The following is a 23,338-nucleotide window of genomic DNA, read 5'->3' as shown; positions in this document are numbered from 1 at the left end:
TTATATAAGTAGTTGACTGTAATCTCACTGAAATGCACAGAAAGAGAGATTTTTCAGTACTTTACAGACCTATAGGAAATTGCAGATGCTGCCCTAAGGCATTGGTAATCTAAACCAAAAGTTTTAGCACCTAAAAATCTGGCTTAATGAAAGAATCTAGAAGACTCTTAACAGCTTGGTCTATAATAAATTATGTAGTAACATGCAAGAAAATGCAAGAAGCTGTTTCTTGGTTCCAACAGGAAAAGAATCCTTTCATACCTTTAAGTGATATTTAGCTCCATAAGCAGAAGAGGTATCCAGACAGTTTCTCCCAAATGTTACACATTTCTCAATGCTGGAATAGATACTTTAGGAGGCTAATGAAACCTTTAAAGAATGTTAATGTCATGCAGTACCTGCTTGAGTCAAAACCTCTGCACAAATGCATGACCTGCCACATGTAACACAACAAGGTTTGTGCAGATTGCTCATGTGCCATTTTAAGGACTTTTTATCATGTGAGGGTGTCGGAATCTCCCCCAGATTGGGGTGACTCCGGGTGGTGGTAAAGTCTCTCTTCTAACCTGTGCCTTCAAAGAAAGACTCAGTAGTCTTCAGTCGTCTGGTCTCAAGGCAGTTTATTGCATGTTATCTCAAGGCACACAGACTCCCTGACATTGTCCCTGACTCCTTCTCCCTCTGCATCTCTCTCCATCTCCCTTCGTCTTCGTCTCCCCCGCCCAAGGGGCTGGTGCCATCTTTTATATCACACATTACCTATTAAATGTTTATCGTTTTTCCCCAATGCCTATTACCTATATTGAACAGTGGCTTTCTACTCTAAACCAATCTGTGAGTGCCAACACTACCAAGAACATGGGGGATAGGAAGGAGAAAGAAGGAGGACAGGGCACGCCCAAATCCCTCCATCTTAGAACCTCTGACCCCCATGTACAAAACTCAGACCCCTCTGTACAAGCACTCAAAAATCCTACCTTTTACTTTGTGATTACTTCTATTATAATATCTAAACTTTTGTGATTTCTTGTTCTTCCTGTAAAGCTGGTAAATTGTTCCATGGGTCAAATTCAAAACCACAGGGGTTTCTGGCTGCCTGCCAGGGTCTCAGAGGCTTCTGCCCTGGACCCAGAACATCCAAGAGTGTCTGAGGGACACCTTGGGTTCTGACATGAAGGAAATGGGAAAAACATATTGTATGCAAATGTGTGACTGCAGAAGTACGAGAGGAGCTGGCTATGCCTGGAGAAAAAGGCTGTGTGAACATGCAGGGAGCGGAGCGAGCTGGCAGCTCCGCACCTCGCAGCTGTATAATGAGGCTGGGGGAAGCGTGGCTGGGAAATCTAATCAACTGCATATTTTACCATTTCTTGTCTGCCTAAGCTAATTGTTTTGGAACTCTGATGCTGCCTCTTTAACATAACATTTTGGAATCAGAAATAGTTTACAACATAAATACATATTCAGATTTAGGGATATGGATTCCTCCCTGGCAATTATCCTGGCTGATGTTACCTGGGTTTATCTGTGCGGATCTAACAAGAAGGGACCTTCTTCCTTTTCAGCTTTAAGGCTGGTAGTTCTTTCTTGCTACAACTTATGAGATGGTGCCATTAGAGAGCCTGCAGGTATTCCTTTGCAAATTCCCCTGGGTGGCTGTTTGTTAGGATTAGTACACGGTTTGAAATATCACAGGCAATAGCAGAAGGGTAAAATATATTTTATGTTTGGCTTAAAGAATTATGTTTTCCTTTCATGCTATTTTTTTTACTCTCCCTTTAGGTATCACCTCACTATAGAATATTAATTGATATTTGTGAGAGAAGTGGGAAATAGCTCCTCTTCTGTTCAGGACTTTTTGAAAGACTGCTTGTCTCTAATCAATTGACTATTTCATCAGCATTCATTCTGTGAAGTCCCCAGGCAAAGGCAGTAAAATTGGATGATCACTGTACACTGTATTACCAAGCAGAAAAAAAGGTACTGTAAGTCTTGTTGATTCCAATGGAAGTTTCAGGTTATGCTCAGGTGTATTGTAAAAAAATAGAAATAAATAATAAAGCAGCCTAGGCTGTTTACTGCAGAAATTCTTTCATTTATGACTTTGTGTGGTAAGAACAGAAAGTGGCTGATATCATCTCACAGCCTTGATGCTCTGCTGGCTTTGTTTGGGAGAGTGAAGCCTGGAGTGCCAGCAGCTGTAACCCAGGGTGCAAAAGCAGGGTCTGAAATATTGTCCCCCCAGGCCACTGCGGGGACAACAAATGGCAGCAGAGCCCTTCTGGGCCCCAGGGAGGGGCACAGCTGAATCAGCTGCCCAGCAGCTCCAGGGCTGATTCCTGAGGAAGCCGTGCTGACAGCAGCTCCACAGGCAGTTGTGAGCTCTTTTCACAGAAAAACAAGAGCTGCAGATTCAGCACTTAACCAACGACAGAGGTGTCATCAGGGCAGGGTGGGGAATGACCAGTGCCAGGAAAAAAAAAATAAGGATTCTGAATTGCATCTCATTTTGGCAAATATCAAGTGTGTCCATCAGGGAGATGTCTAACACAGGCCACTTAATGAAGAATTTGAGGAGTATTGGTCCCTGGTGTTCCAAAGCCAAGTCTTCTTGCTAGCAGAGGAATAGAAATTACAGTACTCAAAGTTTCTGCGAAAATATTACCACACTGAACTTAATTTTCTGACCTAGAACTTTCTACCTTGTGGTGAGACCTTGTCTACATTTCCTGTGATTGGGAAAGGTGAGATTATGCTCCAGACCAGTTCTGTGGCATTTCACAGAGCATCAGTCTGGCAGGAACCTGTGCTGCTCCACTTCCTCTCATCCCTCTGTTTTCCATTTAGGCATCATCCCCTGGCCAGCAAATGGGCTCATGTCACCAGCCAAGCTGCTTAGAAAAATGAGATAACACAACTTCAAAGCCTGCAAAACCAAACCATACGACTCTTTGAAACAGCTTTTTTTCCTTCAAAATTTTACATTTGGGGAAATTGTGAAAAATCCATGCTGAGAATAGATTTAAACTTGTAACCAGAAGAGAATGCATCAGAAACCTGAGTCAGAGAGTTATTTTCACACAGTGACAGAACACAAACACGATGATGCATTTGATATGTACAAATGGAGGCGACCACAAAGGATTTCAGAAGTAGAATATCTGCAACAAGATGTTTGTGACTAGGAGTTAAGAGGAAAAACCACAGTAGGACAGATTCTTGTAGGTACACAGGACATTCACCTTAGACTGCCAAAATTTCCTCTGCTCTGCCATCACATGATCAACATGTGACAGCTCTGTCTGTCCTCATCCCAAAACTGGAACATCACGGAAAGATGAATTTCTCTATTTGGAAGAACTCCATAAGGAACTATGTCTTCAGTTCTGATCCCAGCAGATTTTTCCTGCAGAGTTTATCTTCTCTATGTGTCATCTGCACAACTTTCCTTCGTGCCAAGGGAATGCATGTGTGCAAAAAAATGGACAATTTGTGACAAATTGCTGCCAGTGAATGGAGAGGAAGAAAAGCAGTGTTTGTCTCAGAAACCAGCACATATCAATAGCTCCACACCTTGCACAGGAAAGTCAGGCCTTGCTCCTAAGGGCCAAACAGTGCCTTCAGAACCTCCACACTCATGAACTTCCTGCCATGGGCACAAACTACTTGGAGCAATCTCACAGATGTTGGTAGTTCTGTATTGCTAATTATCTGGTTTAGTACAATAGGACAATATAGAGGGGGATAACTAAAGGATCAACCTATAAACTCCTAAAGAGTATTAATTCCATCATGGTCCTCGAGCTCATAATGACTATGTAAGAACAGTAAGAAAGATAATGATATTTTTGATCCAACCTCATGAGAAAAAAAAAGTACAAAAATAGCAGCAGGTGCTCAGAACTGTGTTTTCTCAAGGCTCAACAGCCAGTCAGGTTAAGGAACAGCCAGCCAGCCCTGGTGTTGAATGCCCTGAGCCCTTCATGAAGGTTGTGTGTGACCATTTTAAACACACACACACACTCACCAAAGAAATCTCACATAAAACTCCTCAGTGCCACAGCTCCTGTGTGTGATTATGCACAAGAGAAATAAGTGGAGGAACAAAACATGAAAATATACTTTTTTTTTTAACAGCTGTTACACTGTTGCCATATTTTACAACATCTGTTGGTTTTCCCCTTAGCTTTTGCACTGCCTTTGCATTTACCCTTTGGGTTAATGTGTACTTGACCGCAGTGCTGTAGTCCCCTTATTCCACATTTTTGTGACAAACTATCATTGATTTAACAGTCATGCTCAGTGCCTTAAAAATCAATAATAAAAACCCCAGCAAGACAGTGTGGTTGATCTTGACAACACTTCAAGTCAGGTTTTTATCACAACTTTGTGATTTGTCAAGTTATCTTATCACTATTCATGTCAGATGTTGCGTGTTGATTTCATATGGAGCAGATTTTGTCCTTCTGCAAAACATTTGTAAGTGGAAGAGAGTGAATATCTTTGGGAGAACTGGAAAACAAAGTTGCACTATGTAGAGTGGTCCTAATACACCTGGCTGGACTAAAGAACTCTGTTCTGCTTAAAAAAAAAAAAAAAAAAAAGAAAAGAAAAGAAAAAGATTATAGCTATAGCCTTTCTTATGTGCAGTGGCGTAATCAAGGGCAAACCTTGATTCAAGGGAAAGCATTCCTAAGTAGATGAGCTTGTGCCAAAACTGAAAATTGATATTCTGACTCAACTGAAAGCCTAAACCCTTTCCAGTAAAGACCTTTCATGGAAGCATTTAAGGACAAAAAAAAAAAAAATATTATTCTAAGCTTTTCCATATTGTTACTATTTTCAAGTGGTAAAGGCAAAAGCATTTCTAGAGCAATGTCAGACTGAATCCCACTGTGTGTATTTTTTATGACTGTCAGGAGAAGCCTTAATATTTGGAAATTATTAAATTTTGTCTGTTTACCTTAATTCAGGCAAACTATGAGAGCATTCTCTTCCCTTATGGCTTTTGTTCTTTTTCCATCTGTGTCCTTTTTTATTTCACCAACACGTTTGTCACTCTGCTTCAGTCGTCTCCTGTCTTTCAACATGACAATGCTGTCATGACTCCTGGCTTTGCTGAGAGCAAAATCAAGAGATTTCACTCCTCATTCCTCTCCTGAAAAAGGGATCCCAAAACTCAGAGACAATATCCACCTTGGCTCCCATGACCACCTCTGCACGTGTTTTAGGGAATTAATGAATCTGCGTGTAGCTGAGAAGGTAACACAGAAACAGAACATACTCAAGGGAAGGTGTGGGGTTTTTTTTTCCTCTTCTCTTTCTTTTTTTTTTTCTTTTTTCTTTAAATAAGCCACAGAACTTGTTCCAATTGCCCTTATGGATCTTCTAAGCTTGCTCATTCATTTACATAATATTCTGTCTTCGTTGCAGACATAGATACAGAGCTCACAGACAAATGGGGAGGCAAAAAAATAGAGTCTTGGGGTTTTTACTTCCAGAAGCACAGATAAATTCTTTTCTTTCTAAGGTTTTAGCTGAGTTTCTACTCCAGTGTACCCTTTTATGTTTAAAAGTGATTAAACAAGATTTACAGAAAAAAATATATTATTTCCTATTTGTAATACTTGCCATAATGAAGTAATTCCACAGATTTCACTTTTTGATCTTTAATTCTTTAAGAAAATTAATATCATAATTCAAATACTGAAGTGCACAGTTTCAGCAAAGAACATATTCTCCATATACACTATTAGCTTTCACAAGCAAATTCTTCATTTCTGGAGGTGGGGAGCAGGGCTCACTATGGTAGATTATGTGGGAATTACAGTAAAAAAAATTCAATTTAGTTCTCAAAACTTTTTGTTTTTTCTGGAATGCGCTGGTGTTTTTGCTCAAAGAGAGAAAGAAATGATTTCAGAATAACACTGAGCGCAGTGCCGCGGCCGGCAGCGAGCGCGTGTGTGGGAGTGTGTTCTGCACAGACAGCTGAGAAGTGAGCAGCACTCCTCCCGGAGAGAGCTCCGGGTAATACTGATCCTCTTTGCACCAGGAGTGGGAGGAGAGCCATGCAAATCCTTTTGTTTCAGCAGGGAAGCAGGATTTTCCAGAGAGCACCGAAACACAGAATAAAAACCAAGCAGGGAAGCTGTGGCTGTGTGTGGCTCCTGGATGCTGGCACACACACAGAGCCCCACATGGGCTGGCACATGCTGCAGGTAGGGACACAATCCCACAGCTGGGGTGGAAGGGGCCCTAAATATCATCCAGTGCCACCCCTGCCATGGCAGGGACACCTCCCACTGTCCCAGGCTGCTCCCAGCCCCAGTGTCCAGCCTGGCCTTGGGCACTGCCAGGGATCCAGGGGCAGCCCCAGCTGCTCTGGGCACCCTGTGCCAGGGCCTGCCCACCCTCCCAGGGAACAATTCCTTCCTCATCTCTAATCTAAACCTGCTCTCTGTCAGTTTGAAACTGGTTTTCACATCCCCATAGTGTTTCATTCCAGTTCTAGATTGTCAAAATAACACCTCACATTGTTATGTTCTAGTCAGGAACATAAGACCAGGTCTAAGGCTCCCAATTAGAAAAACTGCATCGTCTTAGAACCTTAGAACAATGAAAGGTTAAAGCCTTCATCCGTATTTCATGCATTGCCTTCCCCTGAGGCCCAAAAATAAAATGCCTTGTACTGCATCCTCATTACATAAGCACTATATATAGAGAGCATATGAGTTCCTCTTCTGCTTCAGAGCAGAAAATTGATATAAGCATTTGAGGAAAGAAAAGGTTCAGCAGAACTTTGTTTTATCCTGAGTAAGAATACTGCCTAGTGATGCATGTGTTGTACAAAAGTCAAAGCAAGAAATTGGCAGTGGGTGGAGATCTCTTTAAGGGAATTAAGTAAGTGGATAATGGTAGTGAAATTCTCTTAGCAGGGGGAAAGTAAAAATTCCTTGAACTTTGAAAGGAGACATTTTTTTTTTTTTTTGGTACACATTACAGAAGAGTTAATCTAATTTTAAGAGATGTAAAAAAAAAACCTTCAAAAAACCAGAAATAATTTACAGAGAATCTTTTCCTTCATCTCTTGATGTTGCTACCTGTGGATGAAGAGAAGAAAGCAGAAGGAAATAGTAACAGCAAAATTAATGAAGGGTAACACTCTCATATTCCACTTTCCAGCCCTGACATTTGGTTCCATCAGAGATTAAGACACAGATTCCACTGCCTCTACTTCACAGACTTCACACTCACTCATGCCCCACGTAATGCAATCAGGAACATTCTCTGAGTATTGAAACAACAGCAGAAAAATAGATTTTGTTTCTCAACAAAAGAGCTGGAGTGCACGTTGGTGCTTCTGTAGAGCAGCAGCTTAGAAACCTGCACCCCTAGGAATGTCCTGTAAAACACCTGGAAGGGCCAGGGATCCTAAGGGATAAATGTGCAAAACTCTCAGAGTTACAGTAATAAACCTCCGACCTGGCAGACGATCTATTGCAAATCTCTACAATATAGGTTGTTTTAGTAATGGTAACAACCATTTTTGTTGTTAGAACACACTTGCTTTTGGACAAAACTCTTTCATGCAGCCTAACAAACCACAAGAATGTGGAACTTCATCATTTCAGAGGCAGTTCAGTGTCTCTCTTTTCCCCAACATGCTGGGGGAACAGATGAAACATTTTCCTGTAGAGCCATCCCCTTTTGCTATTCCCTAAACTACATCCAGCCATTGGTCATTTCTACTACAATCCTCTATAAGTTTTCCTAGATGAAGTTTTAACTTATAATTCATCTCTCATTACCTTTCTTCACATTTTTTCCCTCCTCTTTCATTCTTTCTCCATTTTTACTTTACCTCTCTTTCACTATTATTTCATCTTTTATTCTCTTTTATTCCCTTACTCTCATTGCACTTACCATTTTTAAACCTCATGTTAACAATTTTCCTAGATTTTTATTCATCTCCTGATTAGTTTCCCCTCAAAGTTTTCAGTTTTGTTTTTTTTTTCCTTTTTCTCTTCTTCTTTACAGTGAATAGTGCTTGGATAGGGGCCGTGTCTTTATCACAGATTATAAATATGCACAGATATAAATTATTTTTATATAGGCTTTGTGATCAGAAGCCATCTTTTCTTGCATATATCTTTCTATTTTTTCTCCTAGAATACTACATAAATGCCATTTACATAAGAAGTGACAGCATTCAATTTTCCTTTCTCCTTCTCCCACACTGTTTTGTTTTGGTTTGGTCTTCTGTTCTCATTTTATTTAATTAAGTCATTTGCTCACCTAGAGCTTGGCTGAAATATCTTCTGAAAGCAGGTCCACATTATATTTGTGCTGCTGTATAATTAAAAGTAACTCAACATATAAAAGCTATGGTCTAGAAAAGAATTGAAATGCAGGCTCAAAAATTCGCATATCATTTTTGGCACAATGAAGATTTGAAAATCTGTTGGAGCAGAGTTGATTTAAAAGATGAAGCCTCAGGTATGACCATGCAGTCAGCACTCACACTTGTATTTGACAGTGACTCGGTGCAATTCTCTGTGCTCTGAGTGAGAGGATGGTTCTGGCTCCTCACATTCCTCCTCCTTTTAGCTAAACAAACTCTCTCCAAACCAGAGAGAGTGGTGTTTTTGAAACTTTGTGATAGGATGTTGCTTCATTCCACAAAGTGTCTTGGCACTCCTTCAATTACCTTGCTTTGACAGATGTAGACAAATCACTGAAAAGCACATTATCCTCAACCTAACACTAAAATGCAGTAGAATTTCCTCTGCATTTCATGGCCAGATTTTGATGCCTTTGCTTATGCTGAATTCTCATATTGCCCTGAAATGGATTCTCTTGTTTTGGTGGGTTTCCTTCCCTTGGCTTCAGTGACAGCTGAAGATGAGCTGCACTCGATGTGTGTCCTGAGGAGTGTCAATATCTGCCTCTCTAAGGACGTTCACTTGCAAACACAGGGACAAACTATGCAGAAAAGATTCTAATATGTTAATCCATGAGGAAATAGACTCACACTAATCCGACAAAATGAATAAATATAAGTAAAATATATTAAGAAGATTATGTTCTTCTCCTTTCTCTTTTCTGTGTTCACACAGTTAATTTCCCTTTCCACCATCTTTTTCCACAGCTTTCTCTGCTTTTCCCTTCCATCATCCATGCAAATCCTGTGGCTAATTGGTTAAGTCCACTCTACAAGCTAACCATCAATTCCCAGACACAGCATCTTTCATTTCACTGTTTTTGCCTGATTACAGTTGCACTTAGAGGAAAACAAATAAGTATGTATCAATGTCCTGCAAGTGTAGGAAAACAACAAACAGATAATTAAACATCAACAAACTATCAATAGGATTAGAGCATCATGCTGGAGCAAATCTTGATAAATCCTTCTCAATAACAATTCTCTAACTGCAATGTCAGAAGGGAAATATAAATTTAGCCCATTAAAGTGTTGTTGGACAAAGAGACATTAATACAGCTGTTAATAATTTCCTTACTACTGAGGGACTCGACTATTGTGCTGCAGATGAAAGCTCCGGCCAAGAAAAGATTTGAAACATGCAAATGAATGCTAACAACATAATAAATACCTTATTATTCATCACCAACTCAACAGCCTCCTGGCACAGCCCAAGCTGTGAGCAGGGAGGGGCTGGGCTGTTCACACATACGTACCCACAACAGACATTTCTGGCACCGTGGCGTGGTAGGGGCCCTCTACAAACTCAGGAGCGTTGTCATTGATGTCCTGAACCTTGATGATGAATTCTGAGGGGGGCTCCAGGGGCTGGTTTGTGTCCCTGTCCACTGCCTGGGCTGTGAGAGTGTACTCAGCCTTCTCCTCCCGGTCCAGCCTTTTCATGGCGTGGATGTCTCCAGTCTTGTCGTTGATCACAAAGATGGTTCCAGCTCCATCTCCTGACAGAATATACTTGATTTTGCTGCTGCCAGGGTCCAGGTCTGTGTGTAGCTAAAAAGGGGGGAAAGAGGAAAAAAAAAAGGCATTTTAGAGACGAAAAAAAAATGTACACACAGAATTTTGGGTTTTGTTTTTTTTTTTTTTTTTGCTTTGGTCTAACTATACATTTTGTCAGCTGATCCTTTGTGCTTCAATCCCAGCACCAGTGATCCACATCTCAGCTTGAATACACACAGAGAGCAGGGATTTGTATGCATACTAATCAAAAATGGATGCAATCATAGGCATAATTAGACTTTCTATTTAAAAAGCCACTGTTATATATTTTTTAAATCCCACTCTAAAATGGAAATGCCTTCAGAACCATTATCAGCCCAAATGAACAAGTACAAAACGTCCTTAACCTATTAGATCACAGGGTGAGGGAAGGGTTAACCATAACACATATTTTAATCTAACTTCTTTTTTTAGTTATTGCTTTCAGCTTATTTCCAGGTGACTGGAAATGGTTGAACACTGGCATCTATGGAATCTTGTCACAGACAGCAGTCACAGAAATTAAGAAGACTATCACAACTCAGATCTTTGCAGAACTTAAAAGATTCTAAGATCTTTATTCTAAAAGTATGTGCCCTGGTAGAAGAACCCTTGCACACATCTTCCCATTCTCCTCAAAGGCCCATCAGGAAAAAAATTGTATTACATTTGTACTTGGCTTTTCAAAAAACAAGAGAGAATTATAATAAACTGAAGCAGTATGAGAAATATATTCATTATTTTTAATGTTTTTATTAATTAAAAACCTGGGGACAAAGGACTTCCATTGATTTTTTGTAGGCTCACAGCCAAATATTGAATATCAGATTATCTCCAATAATTTTTAAGTTGTGAGAGTGTGAATTGGTTGGATCATATGTATCACTGTCAACACATTCAAAAATACAGGATAATAACTTGAATACACAGTAATAGGGGTTTAAATTCTGTTTACTGTTAGGTCTAACACACTCAATATGATCAATAAGAAGTGAATAACATCATTAAAAATGTAACTTGCATCTATTATTATTTATCTCTGCCTCACAAAAGACAGTCTGAAGGAAATATGTACAACTTGCTTAGGTTGCAGCATGAGTTACAAGCAGCACTAAAGACTTTTTCCTGTTTGCTCATTCTGTGCAGACAGCTCCACAGAAGCTGTTGCTGGTTATGCATTTTACTCTCAATTGATAGCAGGGGTTGCCAGTGCCAGGCAGCAGCATCATTTAGAATAAGAGCTGGCATAAGGATATTAAAATAGTGTGGAAAAAAGCCTTGTAACACCAGCTATGGCCAAACCACAGGAGATTCTTATGTCACAAGTGGCTCTGCAGGTCCTTGTGTCCACAGTTGGTCACAAACAGTTGTATCTACAGCTCACCTGTTCAGGAATTGAGCTGTTCAAGAGCTCAGGAAACCCAAGGCTCTGTCTGTTGCAACGAGCACAGTGGACAGCACAGCCAGGGCTGATTTCCATGTTGGTCTGGTTTGTTACAGATACAAAATCCTGGCCACCAGTGCATTCCCTGCTCTGCAATAATGGCACAACTCCCACGAACCACACGAGGTGTAAACTTATCCTCTCTGTTTTGCTGGGCAGCATTTTATTACACCACCATTGTTTTAACAACTTTTTCAGAGCACTTTAGCTGTGAATATGCATGACTCAACCCAGTTCACTCTTCCTACCCAGCCCACAGGAACGTACACAGAGATGTCAAGTGACAGCTGAGTCCCTTTTCCAAAAGTTCAATCTGGTTTTCTTTTTGCACTTGCCATCAGCTCCTGCTTGAGGACAACCAGCCTCATTTACTGAGCCATTGCCCTCTCCTCTTGGTTGGTGTCACAGTTTGGTCTGCACAGAAAGTTAACACAACTCCTTTTGCCTTTAAGATTATTCTCCTTATGACCCTTATTTTCAGGGCCCCAGAGCCTGTAAAGATCAATCCAGAATCTGTGTTTGAAACAGATTGTTTATAATTTAAGCATCTGTTTTCTCCCTGAATAAAATCTATATGGCATTAACATTGCATATGAAGGTTTTGGCAGCATATTCAGAGCTGAGTTGGAGTGATGTAATATCACAGCATTGTCTGGACACCCACAGCTCAGCAGAGGAACTGGGAACATCTCAGCCACACAATAAAAAGCTAAAATCCCAACTTTTAAGAATAAACCAGATATCCCCCACGGACATTTGAGAAGGCTTAAACATTCTAGAATTTGCTGTTTGCTAATAAGTAAGAGAGACTGTCTGTGCAATCTCAGGTTTTACCCATAATATCCAACAGCTCATAAATCAGTTCTGGTAGATATTCATGCAGGGCTATAAAACCTTTGCAGTTCTAGTGATATACCAACAGTTAAAATGATAAAAATATCTATGACTGCCATTAATTGTTTCCTCTAATAAGTTAAATTCCAATGTATCAAAAGCAAGAATTGCTATTTGCTATTCAAGTATTGCTATTTGAAACACTACAAGGTGAAGGGCTAAACATTAAACAAAGTACAAGAGATAGGAGCATTTTATAACATTAAAGTTGAAACGAAGTCTGATGAGTGGAAGATCAGTTTTTTACCCAAAGATTTATAGTGGCAATATTTTTTTTTCTTTTTTTTTAGTCCTTTAATAAAAAAAAAAAAACAACCCGAGACATAAATGTGGCATTTGCTACAATCTATAGGGAGCATCCAAACTGACTTAAATAATTTAAATAGTTTTTCTGGGTTTTGAAGTCCTTACACTCTAATATCAAAATATTATAACAAATTACCTGAAGAGCCACTTCTCCAAAATAATTTTATTGTTTAGATTTAAGTCATCATCACCTACTACAAAGTTATATCACAGACTGAAATCTTAAGTCAGATAGCACAGCATTTTTTCCAAGTAATATTTCCTGTCTTCTTCCAGACATGAATGATAATTTACTGCAAGAGTCAAGCCTCAGCAAGCTGTGTTCGTGTGAAGGGGGAAGATCATTAAACACATAATTATATAGGATCTAGGTGAATGATAGAAGGGCATAATGAACATTAGAAATGAATAGTGCTTTCAGCTCAAAAAGCCTCACAAATGTAAATATGAAACTGCTTTCCACATCTGCAGCTTTATTTGCTGCACCTATACTTGAAAGCTGACCTTTTTCAGAGCAACATCCAGATGCAACAAGAATTTCTGCTTAAAACAGGAAATGTCTGTATCTGCCCCAGTGTCCCACTGCCAGAGAGCACCCCAAAACAAACACATTTACTGGAGAACCTCATCTTGTTCAGAGAGAGGTAAAATCACTTCCATTATGTGAGATTCACTTCATTAGACTTCAAAGGAAGTGAAATCATCTTCCTCCATCTCTGCCCTGCCTGAGGGACTATAAATCCACACACCTCTCTCTCTTAAAGCAGCAGATGCAAGTCCATCACCCAGTTCATGCCTGGATTTATGGAGACAGGAGTGACTTTGGAGCAGCTCTGAGTTTTAATGATGATGCAGATGCCCTGTATTAATACCTTACTAATAGCTCCCCTGTAGCCTCAGATCATTTTTTTTTCTCTGAAAAATTACCTTCATTCCAAATGAACCCTCAGACTAGAGCAATTTCTAGTCTTTATTAATTCCTTTGCTGCTCTATCTGATAATACAGATGATAATCAATGAAGCCTGGACTGACAGGAACAGCACACGCAGGGTGCTGCTACAAAATTAACATTATTTTCACTAATGACCAATGCACATCTAAAAGTCTTGCCAACACACTATCCAAGGGTATAAAATGCATTTATAGTCTTTCAGGTATATACATTGCAAACATGTATAATTAAAATCCATGGCAGAGAAACTGCAGAGATTAAACTTATTCTAAGAGCCTCTATATTCTGCAGATGCAAAAGTGTTATTCTGCAGTCAAACACAACGCCAGGAGTGTGGGACTGTTATTAAATTTTCCTATTCCATAACCCTTTGTTCAGCATATTTTAAACAAGGTTTTCTTAGCAAGTCCTTGGCTCCAAACTGCATTTGCAGCCAGGGATTTAATGCATGGACAAAGGCTGGGAGCGAGGTTGGTGAAGCTCCTTTGCAATTCTGAGCAGATTCACGAGTCTCCTCTGCAGATGGGAGCTGTCTCACCTGCTCTCACTCAGCTACCTGGCAAACCCATGGCAGCCAAAACAACAGGTTGCTCAGCACAAAGAATTCCATGTGTTCACCATCAGGAGAGTGCATCCTGCACTTGGGGCTGGGCCATGCCCAGATGAGCAGAAAGCTGTTGGTTTTCCTCTGCAGGAGGAATGGCCACTTCCAGCCCTCTCAGGTGTGTGGTGCTGATGCACAGCTTGATCCACAACAGCCCATAATAGATCCCTCATCAGTGGGAGGATCTGTAATCCCAATTTCCTTGTATCAGTAAAAAAAAACATAAATATAGAGATATTTCATGTGGGGAAGTGGAGGGGGAGAATCTACGCATTATGAAAATGCTCCTGGACATTTTTAATTAAGGCAAGAGAAGGCGGTATTATGTAGTCAAGTTTTTATTTGAGTTTGTTAGAAAGTAATTAATTCATCCCCGTGTAATTACAAGGGAATTACCCCATACTTGTTTCAAGGGAAAAGGAATAATCTGCCCTTAAAACTTCATTTTAAAATTTGCATAATCCTTCCCTGTCCCAACTCTGGATTCTTTTCTTTTAAGGGTGCCTCACTGATTTTCACCTGATGTTTCACCGACAAAACACACCAGCACTGTCCTAATATTTCAGGTTCTTCCTCTATTTTTTACCTTTGCCTTGCAATAAAATTCCTCATTTATGAGGCAGACCCCATTTAATGGACTTTGAGATGGAATTTTCAGCTTTTTATGACTCTTTTCTGAAACTGCTGGCTTCTAAGAAGCTCTCACTCATTCTGTGAAAGTATGGAAGGGTTTTAGTGACTTTTACAACCATTTTTTATATATATCAAAACTGTAAGCTGGGCTTCAAAATGCTTTCAGAAACTGTAATGCACCTTACTCTTCAAGTGTTTCTTTCTGTACATGGCTTTGCAGGGATGTTTTTTCCCTAAAAACATGAACCTCTTTAGGAGTTACAGAAGTTTTTCTGTGTATTGTTGATGTGCTCTGACACATCATGGACAATGAACGTGTTTATTGTTGACCCACGGTTTAAAGAGTCATTCCTAATTAAACTATTATAAATAGATTTGATTTGCTTGCCCACAACACAGAATTAATAAAGTGAATTTGATTTCAATTTAAAATTTCAATCTTTCATTTTCTCCATGAATAGGCTAGTCCCATCTTTAGTAATGGTAATTATAAGTGCACCATGGGGAAGAGGAGAATCAAATATTCTGCATTATTATTCAGGGTAATGACAAATTGGGGCACAGAGCTGATGGTCTTGACATAACATCAGTCCGTGGAACACTTTCAGAAGGGAAACAGACGTGTCCGTGGATGGCAAAGGTTCCATTTAAGATCCAGGAATCATGTAAGTTGAAGCCTCTGGAGTAACTGTCAAAAACCATTACTGCTCACACTTCTCAGATGCAGTTTCATAACCGGATTCAAAGGCAATTAAAGCAATAATATCCCTAACAATTTCATTTAAGGGTGTAATCTCTGCTTTTGTCTGCCTCAGTTTCCTACCATGTCATTTGAGTATCTTTGATTCCAGATAGCTTCTTTTATGTTTCTGTTTATTCTTTGCTACTGCTTTTTTTTATTCTATTTGATTTGCTAATTTTGTCTCTGTATATTTTTACGCTGCAACTGTGCACAAATGACTTTTCATTGCTTACCTTTTGGTATCATCCCAGAGTACACTGGAGTGAACTGCTGTTTGAAAACTGCAGACAAGCCTGGGTTCTAACAGTCAGGTTATTTTAATCCACTGATTATGGCCAGCTAATGTAAGGAAAGAGCTCAGGAACCTGCCTGAATCTTCATCTAAGTCCTTCCTGGTCACAGTGTCATTGGTTCTTTCTGTATCATGTATTGCCTTCCTCACCAGGCTGAATTAACAATCTTTAATTTTGTTTAATGTCTTGGGAGAAAAAAAATACAGCTCTACTTGTTTTTACAGGTGGGAGGAAGAGATAAACCCACATTCAGTCTCACAAAGATCCACATTAGGAAAAAACATCCAGACCGTGGGACTACTCAAGCCATTCTTAGACAGCTTCATGCATTTATCTCCAGTTAGTCTCTATATGAATTTGCAATTAGAATTTTTAGGTATTTCTGGAGCTGTTTCACAGTTGTGTTCCCCCTGCCAGGGGAATAGCCTAGGAAGGAGGAAACCACACCCCAGATGCAAAGCCTTCCCCAGCTCCCCAGCCCCACCCGTGGTTGTGATGGTGACAAGGACAAGGTGCTTTGTTCCCACCTAAACCACTCTCAGGCTGATCTTTCCTGCACGTATTGCTTACATACCTTGCTGTTTCTGAGTCCTTATGGTAAGCCAGATGATAGCTAAAGCTTTCTGTTTCCCTAGCTCTGGCCTTGGCCCTTTCCATTTGGGAATACCATCTGTCTTCCCTTCTGTCCTGAGAACGCCGTGCCACACCTGACCCTGTCCCACCGCAGCTTGGCCTGACGCCTCCAGTCCCCGCGTCCCGCAGCTCCTCAACGCCCAAGTGTCCCGTGTCAAGTGGCCTCCGATGGCTGGCACCTTTTTGTAGCTGGCTCTCTGCCCAGCTGGGAGTTCATGCAACTATTTCTGAACCCAGACTGCTGTTCCTTTCCCCTGTTCCAGCACACACCGCTCCTGTAAGCAGCTCTGGATTTTTTTAACCCAACTGTTCCTTACACTTGGAAGCATGATATGAAGTTGTGTCACGCTGCCAAAGAGGAGTCCTTTCCCATCTCATTTACTTCCCTATTATTTCATCTACAGTGAACAGTGGTTCACCACAGGAGATCTGAGAGCTGGGCATAGAGAGACTCAAAAATTGCATGCGGCTTTAGTCTTGTAAAACACATTCCCTCTTTTGTGTCTTTATGGGGGAAAAAACGTGTCTGTCATCTCCCACTGTTTGGGGTCAAGCTCTTACATTAACAATTCCAGTGCTTCAGGCATTATAATTAACAGTGCCTCCTCCTGCACTTGTCACTCTCTTCCCAACTCAGTGAAAGAGCAGCAAAGCTATTTACTCCCTCCTCCAGCTTGTCAGTCTTGGACACAAACTATGCTACAGTTTTTTGCTACATGTAAGGCTTGTGAAGCCTCCAGGAATGACTTCAGAGGGCTCTTCCCTTTGGGCTGTCAATTTTATTGCCAGCAGAGGCTAACTTGATGCTCCATCCTCAATATAGATAAAATATGGAGTTGGCTGTACAAAACCATAAGCTATAGGAATTCTCATTCCACAGGCTAGCCAGAAGCTCAGCAGTTCCCACATCCCAAATCCTACTCTGTTGTTCATTTAATCATCATCATCTTATTCACCATGTTCTGAGCTTTTCTCCCATGTTGTTTGAGCTGTATTTTTCCTTTCCTCCTTAAAAGCTTATTAGAACTTGCCAGGCTTCATTCTCACGCCCAGAGTTCAGTGCAGTTGAGCACCAAGACCTCTTTGTGTTGTTGAAATGATTTCCTCAAGTGAATGTCAAAGCCATAGCTCAGAACACATAGTCTTTGGATTGCAGAAGAGGAATAAAAAAGTTAATCACTACGTAGGCACAGCAGTAATTTGAAGGCTGCTTACAAAATCTGCCAAATTAGACAAGCTTAGAGCCTAGATCAGCCGAGGCACAGAAAAGTACAACAGGCCAGAGTGGTCAAATTTCTATTTATTTTAGCATATTTAGTTGGCATGATTTTAAAATCCCCCAAGGGCCTGCTTTCAGCTGCTTTCACCAGCCTGGCTTCTTCTCATGTTTTGCTCAAAATGACTGGGAGGGTCCCAGAGATAATATATTTAACCCGTTTTCCTTTTTAATAAAAGAATTTCAAATCCATGCAGGATGCCTTCTGCTAATAATATTTAATAAAACCGGCTTGAAAGCAGTAAAATACTTTTTTTTTAAGGTAATTTTTCAAATTTAAGATTAATGCTTAACATTCTTCAGTGTCTGAAAAAAGAAGTAAGTACTATCTAAAACCACATAATGTGTAAAGCTGGCAGTGCAAATAGAAAGCTCTTCTCTAGCAATTGGCTGTCAAACACAGCTACAGTGCAGAAATATAAACATCAGCTCTGCAGCCAGCTTGAGCTAAAATTGAAAGCTGTTGAGAAGGTAACAGTGAAATAAAGAGAGCTGAAAAATTAAATTGTGGGTACTTACATATTGCTTCTCTTATAAACTATCTACTTACAGGTGAGAATATGACTGATTTCTAGTGCACTTACACTAACCTGTGAACTGTTCACAGGGGTGCAGTAGCAATTTTTTCTTACTTGAAATATCTTTCAAATTACTTAGAACGTGACAATAAACACAACTAGGAAATGCTACAAAACAAACTCCTTATGAGATGTCAAACAAACCAGAACCAGCTCTTCAGAGCTGCTCTGTTTGCAATTACGTAGCAACACCAGAGTGTCATACATCAGAATGAATAGATGTAACATGAGGCTAATTTGATTATTTTCCCTCTTTTCTTGCAGTTAGATGTTTATTAGGGATAACTCATGCAGAATTGTAAGTTATTTGGAGCAACCTGGTTGAAACTAGTTATTATCATTTCATGCAGTTTCACAAGGAGTTATTTGCCTCATCACTTGTGTGGTTTTCAAAGCTTCCTAATGTAATTTCCCATGCATTTCCACTAAGTCATGCATTCCTGTGAATTTCTTACAAACTCACTCACAAAGGTTATGTCTCTCATAATGCGATCAATTTGCGACACCATTAAATTTGAAATATTCCTTAAACCACTAGAGAAAGATCATAGCTTCTGCCTTTGTTAATGCTTTTCTGGAAGAATTGAACGGGGAGAGGATGCATAAACCATTACACATCTACAGTATTAAATATGCAGAAATAAACCACTGTGCCTGCTCCAGCAGGGCTTCATTCCTAGGGATGAATTACCTCTGATCCTCTAGCAACTTGTATTGAGCCCTGCAGTCCCCTGCCCAGGACATTTGGAAACTTCAGTCTCAGGGACAATTATCACCCTTTTCTGACACATCAGATAACCTAATTTGTTTCAAAGGAAGCAAAATTAGCAGTGCTATAATTATAAGTGTGGGAACTGTTCAGAGTATGTATGTCATTTGCTATAAGCACCTGAGCTACCTGTGATTCCAAACACCCAAAATCTGGGGTCAGCATCCCATCAAAAAAGAAGCTCTGGCTCAGCATGGATACAGCCAACTTGTATACAAATCAGTATCCCAGAAGCTGGAAGTGTGTAACATATGTCAATCTCAAACCAGCCAGAATCCATATAGACTTAGCAATGATTTAGTCTAGACCTTTATCCAAATTGTCTGAGCTCATGGAAAGACTCCTGTGGGAGGCTGCAGGAGACATCTGTACTAATTTAATGATGGCTGAATCACTGTTGGTTTGCTCTGCCCACACAAGCTGGGGGGAGCTCGTAGCACTCTGTGAGCACGGAATAGCCAAAACCCCATATGGCCCTGTCCCCATTCAGCTGTTCCCTGCTGTCCCTAATGCTCCTCACGGGAAGAGCAGGGTGAGCAGCTGTCCTGCATTCCCCTCTGCTGGGGAGGAAGGAAAGGATGCTCACTATGGTAAAGACAGGAGGCAAAGAATCACAGGGTTGGGAGAGGCCTTAAAACCCATCCAGTGCCACCCCTCATGGCAGGGACACCTCCCACTGTCCCAGGCTGCTCCCAGCCCCAGTGTCCAGCCTGGCCTTGGGCACTGCCAGGGATCCAGGGGCAGCCCCAGCTGCTCTGGGCACCCTGTGCCAGGGCCTGCCCACCCTCACAGGGAACAATTCCTAATTCCCAAGATCCCATCCAGCCCTGCCCTCTGACACTGGGAGCCATTCCCTGGCTCCTGTCCCTCCAGCCCTTGGCAATTGTCTCTCTCCATCTTTCCTGGGGCTCCTTCAGGCCCTGCAAGGCCACCCTGAGCTCAGCCCAAAGCTTCTCCTGTGCAGGTGAGCAATGCCAGCTGTGCCAGCCTTTCCTGCCAGCAGAGCTGCTCCATCCCTCTGCTCCTCCTGGAGCCTCCTCTGGGCTCTGTGCAGCAGCTCCAGGTCCCTCCTGTGCTGGCCAGGCTGGGGCAGCACTTGAGGTATATAGGGCTAAATAATGATTTCTGAGGACCTTTCAAACACACAGGACGTGTGTTCCCCCTCCTTCAAAGAACTGATCACTAGGCTGCCCACTGGAGAACATAAATTCCATAAAAGGAACAACAAAAGGGAAACAGCTACATGAGGGAGAACTTCTAAGGTCTCCAAGGACTTTGCCGAGGTTTCTCTAATAAAATATGTGCTCAGGATAAAAAGCCCACAAAAAGCCACCTTTAAAAAGATGAGGAAGAGGTACAATACTAAGTGAAGTTGACTTCTTAAATAATACCCTGGATACAAGAATGAAACAAAATCCAAATATCTTATGAAGGTTCCTGCTATTTCATCTGAAGTTCCTGAGGGAAATCTGCTGAGAGCACCAAATGGCAGCCGGGCAGGGGACAACTGCAGTCGGTGCTGAGCTGTAAATAATGGTTATTAATTACTTGTACTGCAATATCACATAGAGGTCCTTGCTGTCACAAGGACTCCTCTATTGTGTGCTACATCCTTCCCCAGCTTACCTCAGCCTCCTCTCTTGATGGGGAAATAGCAAATGGGGCTTTTTGCCCTTCCCTGTTTCTAAACCAGGGAAGGTTCATTCAAGGAAGAATGAACGCAAAATACATAATTAAAAAAAAAAAAACAACTTTCTAAGACATTGGCTAATTTCTACACTTGCCACCTATGGATTCAGTATGAGTCAAACTCATGGGTAAATAGAGCTGAATGTCTTCACAAATTTCTAGTCCTGAGATGATTTTTTTTTTAATTTGATTGGTTTTAGGGACTGATGTGAACACCTGAGTAGGAGTCTCTGTCTCAGATTTGAAGGGACAAAACTCTATGAGAAGCACAAAGACTTATAAGAATGATACAGAAGCAAAGACGTCCCCTTTAAAAAAAAACCCTTCACAACTAACATCTAGTTATTAATTCATATTATGACTCCACAATTTATAGCCCAATTAAAATCAGAGTTTACCACTGGCCTACAAGTTTATTTTTTATACTTTTTCTGATAACTAATAGAGGTGTAACTGAATTCCATACAAATGAGACAAATAATGAGATTAACAATTATCTGACTGGCAGATAATAAAGTGTTGAAAATAGCAAGACCCTGAAGTAAAGTAAAATGTTTGAGATTATTTATCAAGTCAGTAAAGCTGCCTTTTTACATTTACTCAGGATATAGGAGATGGAATGTTTTGTTTGCCTATGGAGATGGGATTATTGGGTATGTAAATGGACATTGATGGCAAAGTTAACTGAAAAGATAATCTGCTGCATGAAGTTCTTCAACAAAATATCAGCAGTGTCAAATGCACTGTTGGTCAGCCTTGTCAGGAATATTCTGACACAAAAGCTGATGGAGTTAACAAACATATCTTTGCTCATATCAAAGGTTAACTCTGTTTTGAGACATGCTGGAACCATGGCCAGTCAGAAGTCACAATCACCAGCATTAAACCAAATTCTTCTTCCACCCACACTAAAGCTGCTGGGCTATTTAAATACCTCCCCAGTGGTCTGTGTTTCGGTGTGTGTTTACCAGCTGGCCCAGAGTTGCCTGTCTCAGCTGTGCCAACTGCTCTAACTGGTAGCTGCTCTCAGGAAAAGGCAGGAGGACAGGAATGCTTTGAGCCATCATGTTCTCCTGACTGGTGCATAGCAGCAGTGCTGGCGAGGGGGCTGAGCAGGGAAACCCCCTGAGTTCTCCAGTCTCCTTTCCTTTCCTGGCTGTGTGATGAGGAAGTGTGAATGCAGTGCTACAACGAGCTCAAACATTATTTTCAAGACAAAATAATTAGGTTGAATGAAACCCTGTGCTTCTAACCAGCACAAAACCCAAGGGAAAACACACAGCTAATCTGTGGGACTGCAGCACTGACATTCCCAATAATAGGAGAGAAATCCATAAGAAAACCAGAGTTCCTGGGCCAGTAATATATTCTGCTTTAGTTTCAGATATTATTGATATACAGGTTTAACAAACAGGCCCAGGTCTGTGAAAGAATCCAGAAAGCCCAGAAAATTCTTAGGTTTCAATTGTTACACGAGCAGCCCCTTACAGATGGACCCCATTTGTGGAGACTGTAGTATCCATAGGGATGGGTGGAAATCCCCATTTAAAGATCCAGTGCCACCAGATCCGTGAATACCTGGGATTTCTTACAGCTGACCTGGAACTTTTTAAACCTTGCTTGCTGTTTGCTACTCTGGTCTCTACTAAGTCCAGTTCTAACAGTTCAGGGGAACATCCCATTAATTCTAACCATTCTCTAGATCTAAAAATAATCTATATTTTTAAAGCAAAATGAAAAATTGTAGTGAAATTGTATTCCATGCAGTGTACTTACTTACTTTTCATCCCTTAAAAATAATTTTTGTATAAGAGTTAAATAGTTACAAGTCTAACATCTGTCCCTTACTAATAAAAAGGAATGAGGTTATGCAGATTAGGTGATGGATAATAGAGAAAAATGTAAAAAGCCTCCAGCTAAATTATGCTATACTGTCACAAGAAAAAAAAATAATCCTCATATCTCAGCTTTCTTCTATCTGCTGAAATGTAGTTCCAAAGGGACACTGGTAGTGAAACTCAAAGGCCAAATATCAGCCAGTTTGGATGCTGAAAACAACTAAGAAATAGACATATCTGGGGTAAATACATGGCAAAGCAGGAAGAAACAAAAGAAAATAAATACCAAGCATATGGCTCCTAAAACACATGGAGAAAAAAGTTACAGGAATGTTAGGCAATTTAAATCTTGCCACAGAAAATGAAGCTGAGAATATTTAACTTCCAGATGCCAGTTTATTGATTACAAGATGGTTGGACCTTTTTCCTTTTTCTTTTTCCTTTTTCCCTTTTTTTTTTTCTTTTTTAATAAAAACCAAACAAACCACAGTCTGCACAAAGAGGAAAAATGCCCAAACAATCCAGGAATGCTTGGGAAAATATTCACTCCAAGGGTTACCTGGAGAGTTTTACATTTGATAATTACATTTCTTTCCATTTCCTGCCCGAATCTCTTGACAATTACTGAATTTTTAGGCCTGTGGAGAAGCGCTGGAGAAGCAATCCCTCACCATCAGAGGGATGAGGGAGTTGCTTGATGGGAACTTTTC

At 40.6% G+C, this 23,338-nt stretch overlaps 1 protein-coding gene across 1 annotated transcript in view; it reads right to left on the bottom strand.

Moving 5' to 3' along the window:
• Window positions 1-23,338, bottom strand: part of CDH8 (cadherin 8) — a 139,050-nt gene that overhangs the window by 88,994 nt on the left and 26,718 nt on the right. The window contains exon 2 of the mRNA XM_053952997.1: window positions 9,697-9,991. Within this exon, the coding sequence (XP_053808972.1) occupies window positions 9,697-9,991 (295 nt within the window). The remainder of the gene's footprint in view (window positions 1-9,696; window positions 9,992-23,338) is intronic.

The sequence above is a fragment of the Vidua chalybeata genome, chromosome 11, assembly GCF_026979565.1.
Source record: "Vidua chalybeata isolate OUT-0048 chromosome 11, bVidCha1 merged haplotype, whole genome shotgun sequence".
Taxonomy (NCBI): domain Eukaryota; kingdom Metazoa; phylum Chordata; class Aves; order Passeriformes; family Viduidae; genus Vidua; species Vidua chalybeata.
The sequence above is the reverse complement of the archived record's forward strand: the minus strand, read 5'-3'. Positions and strand labels throughout refer to the sequence as shown.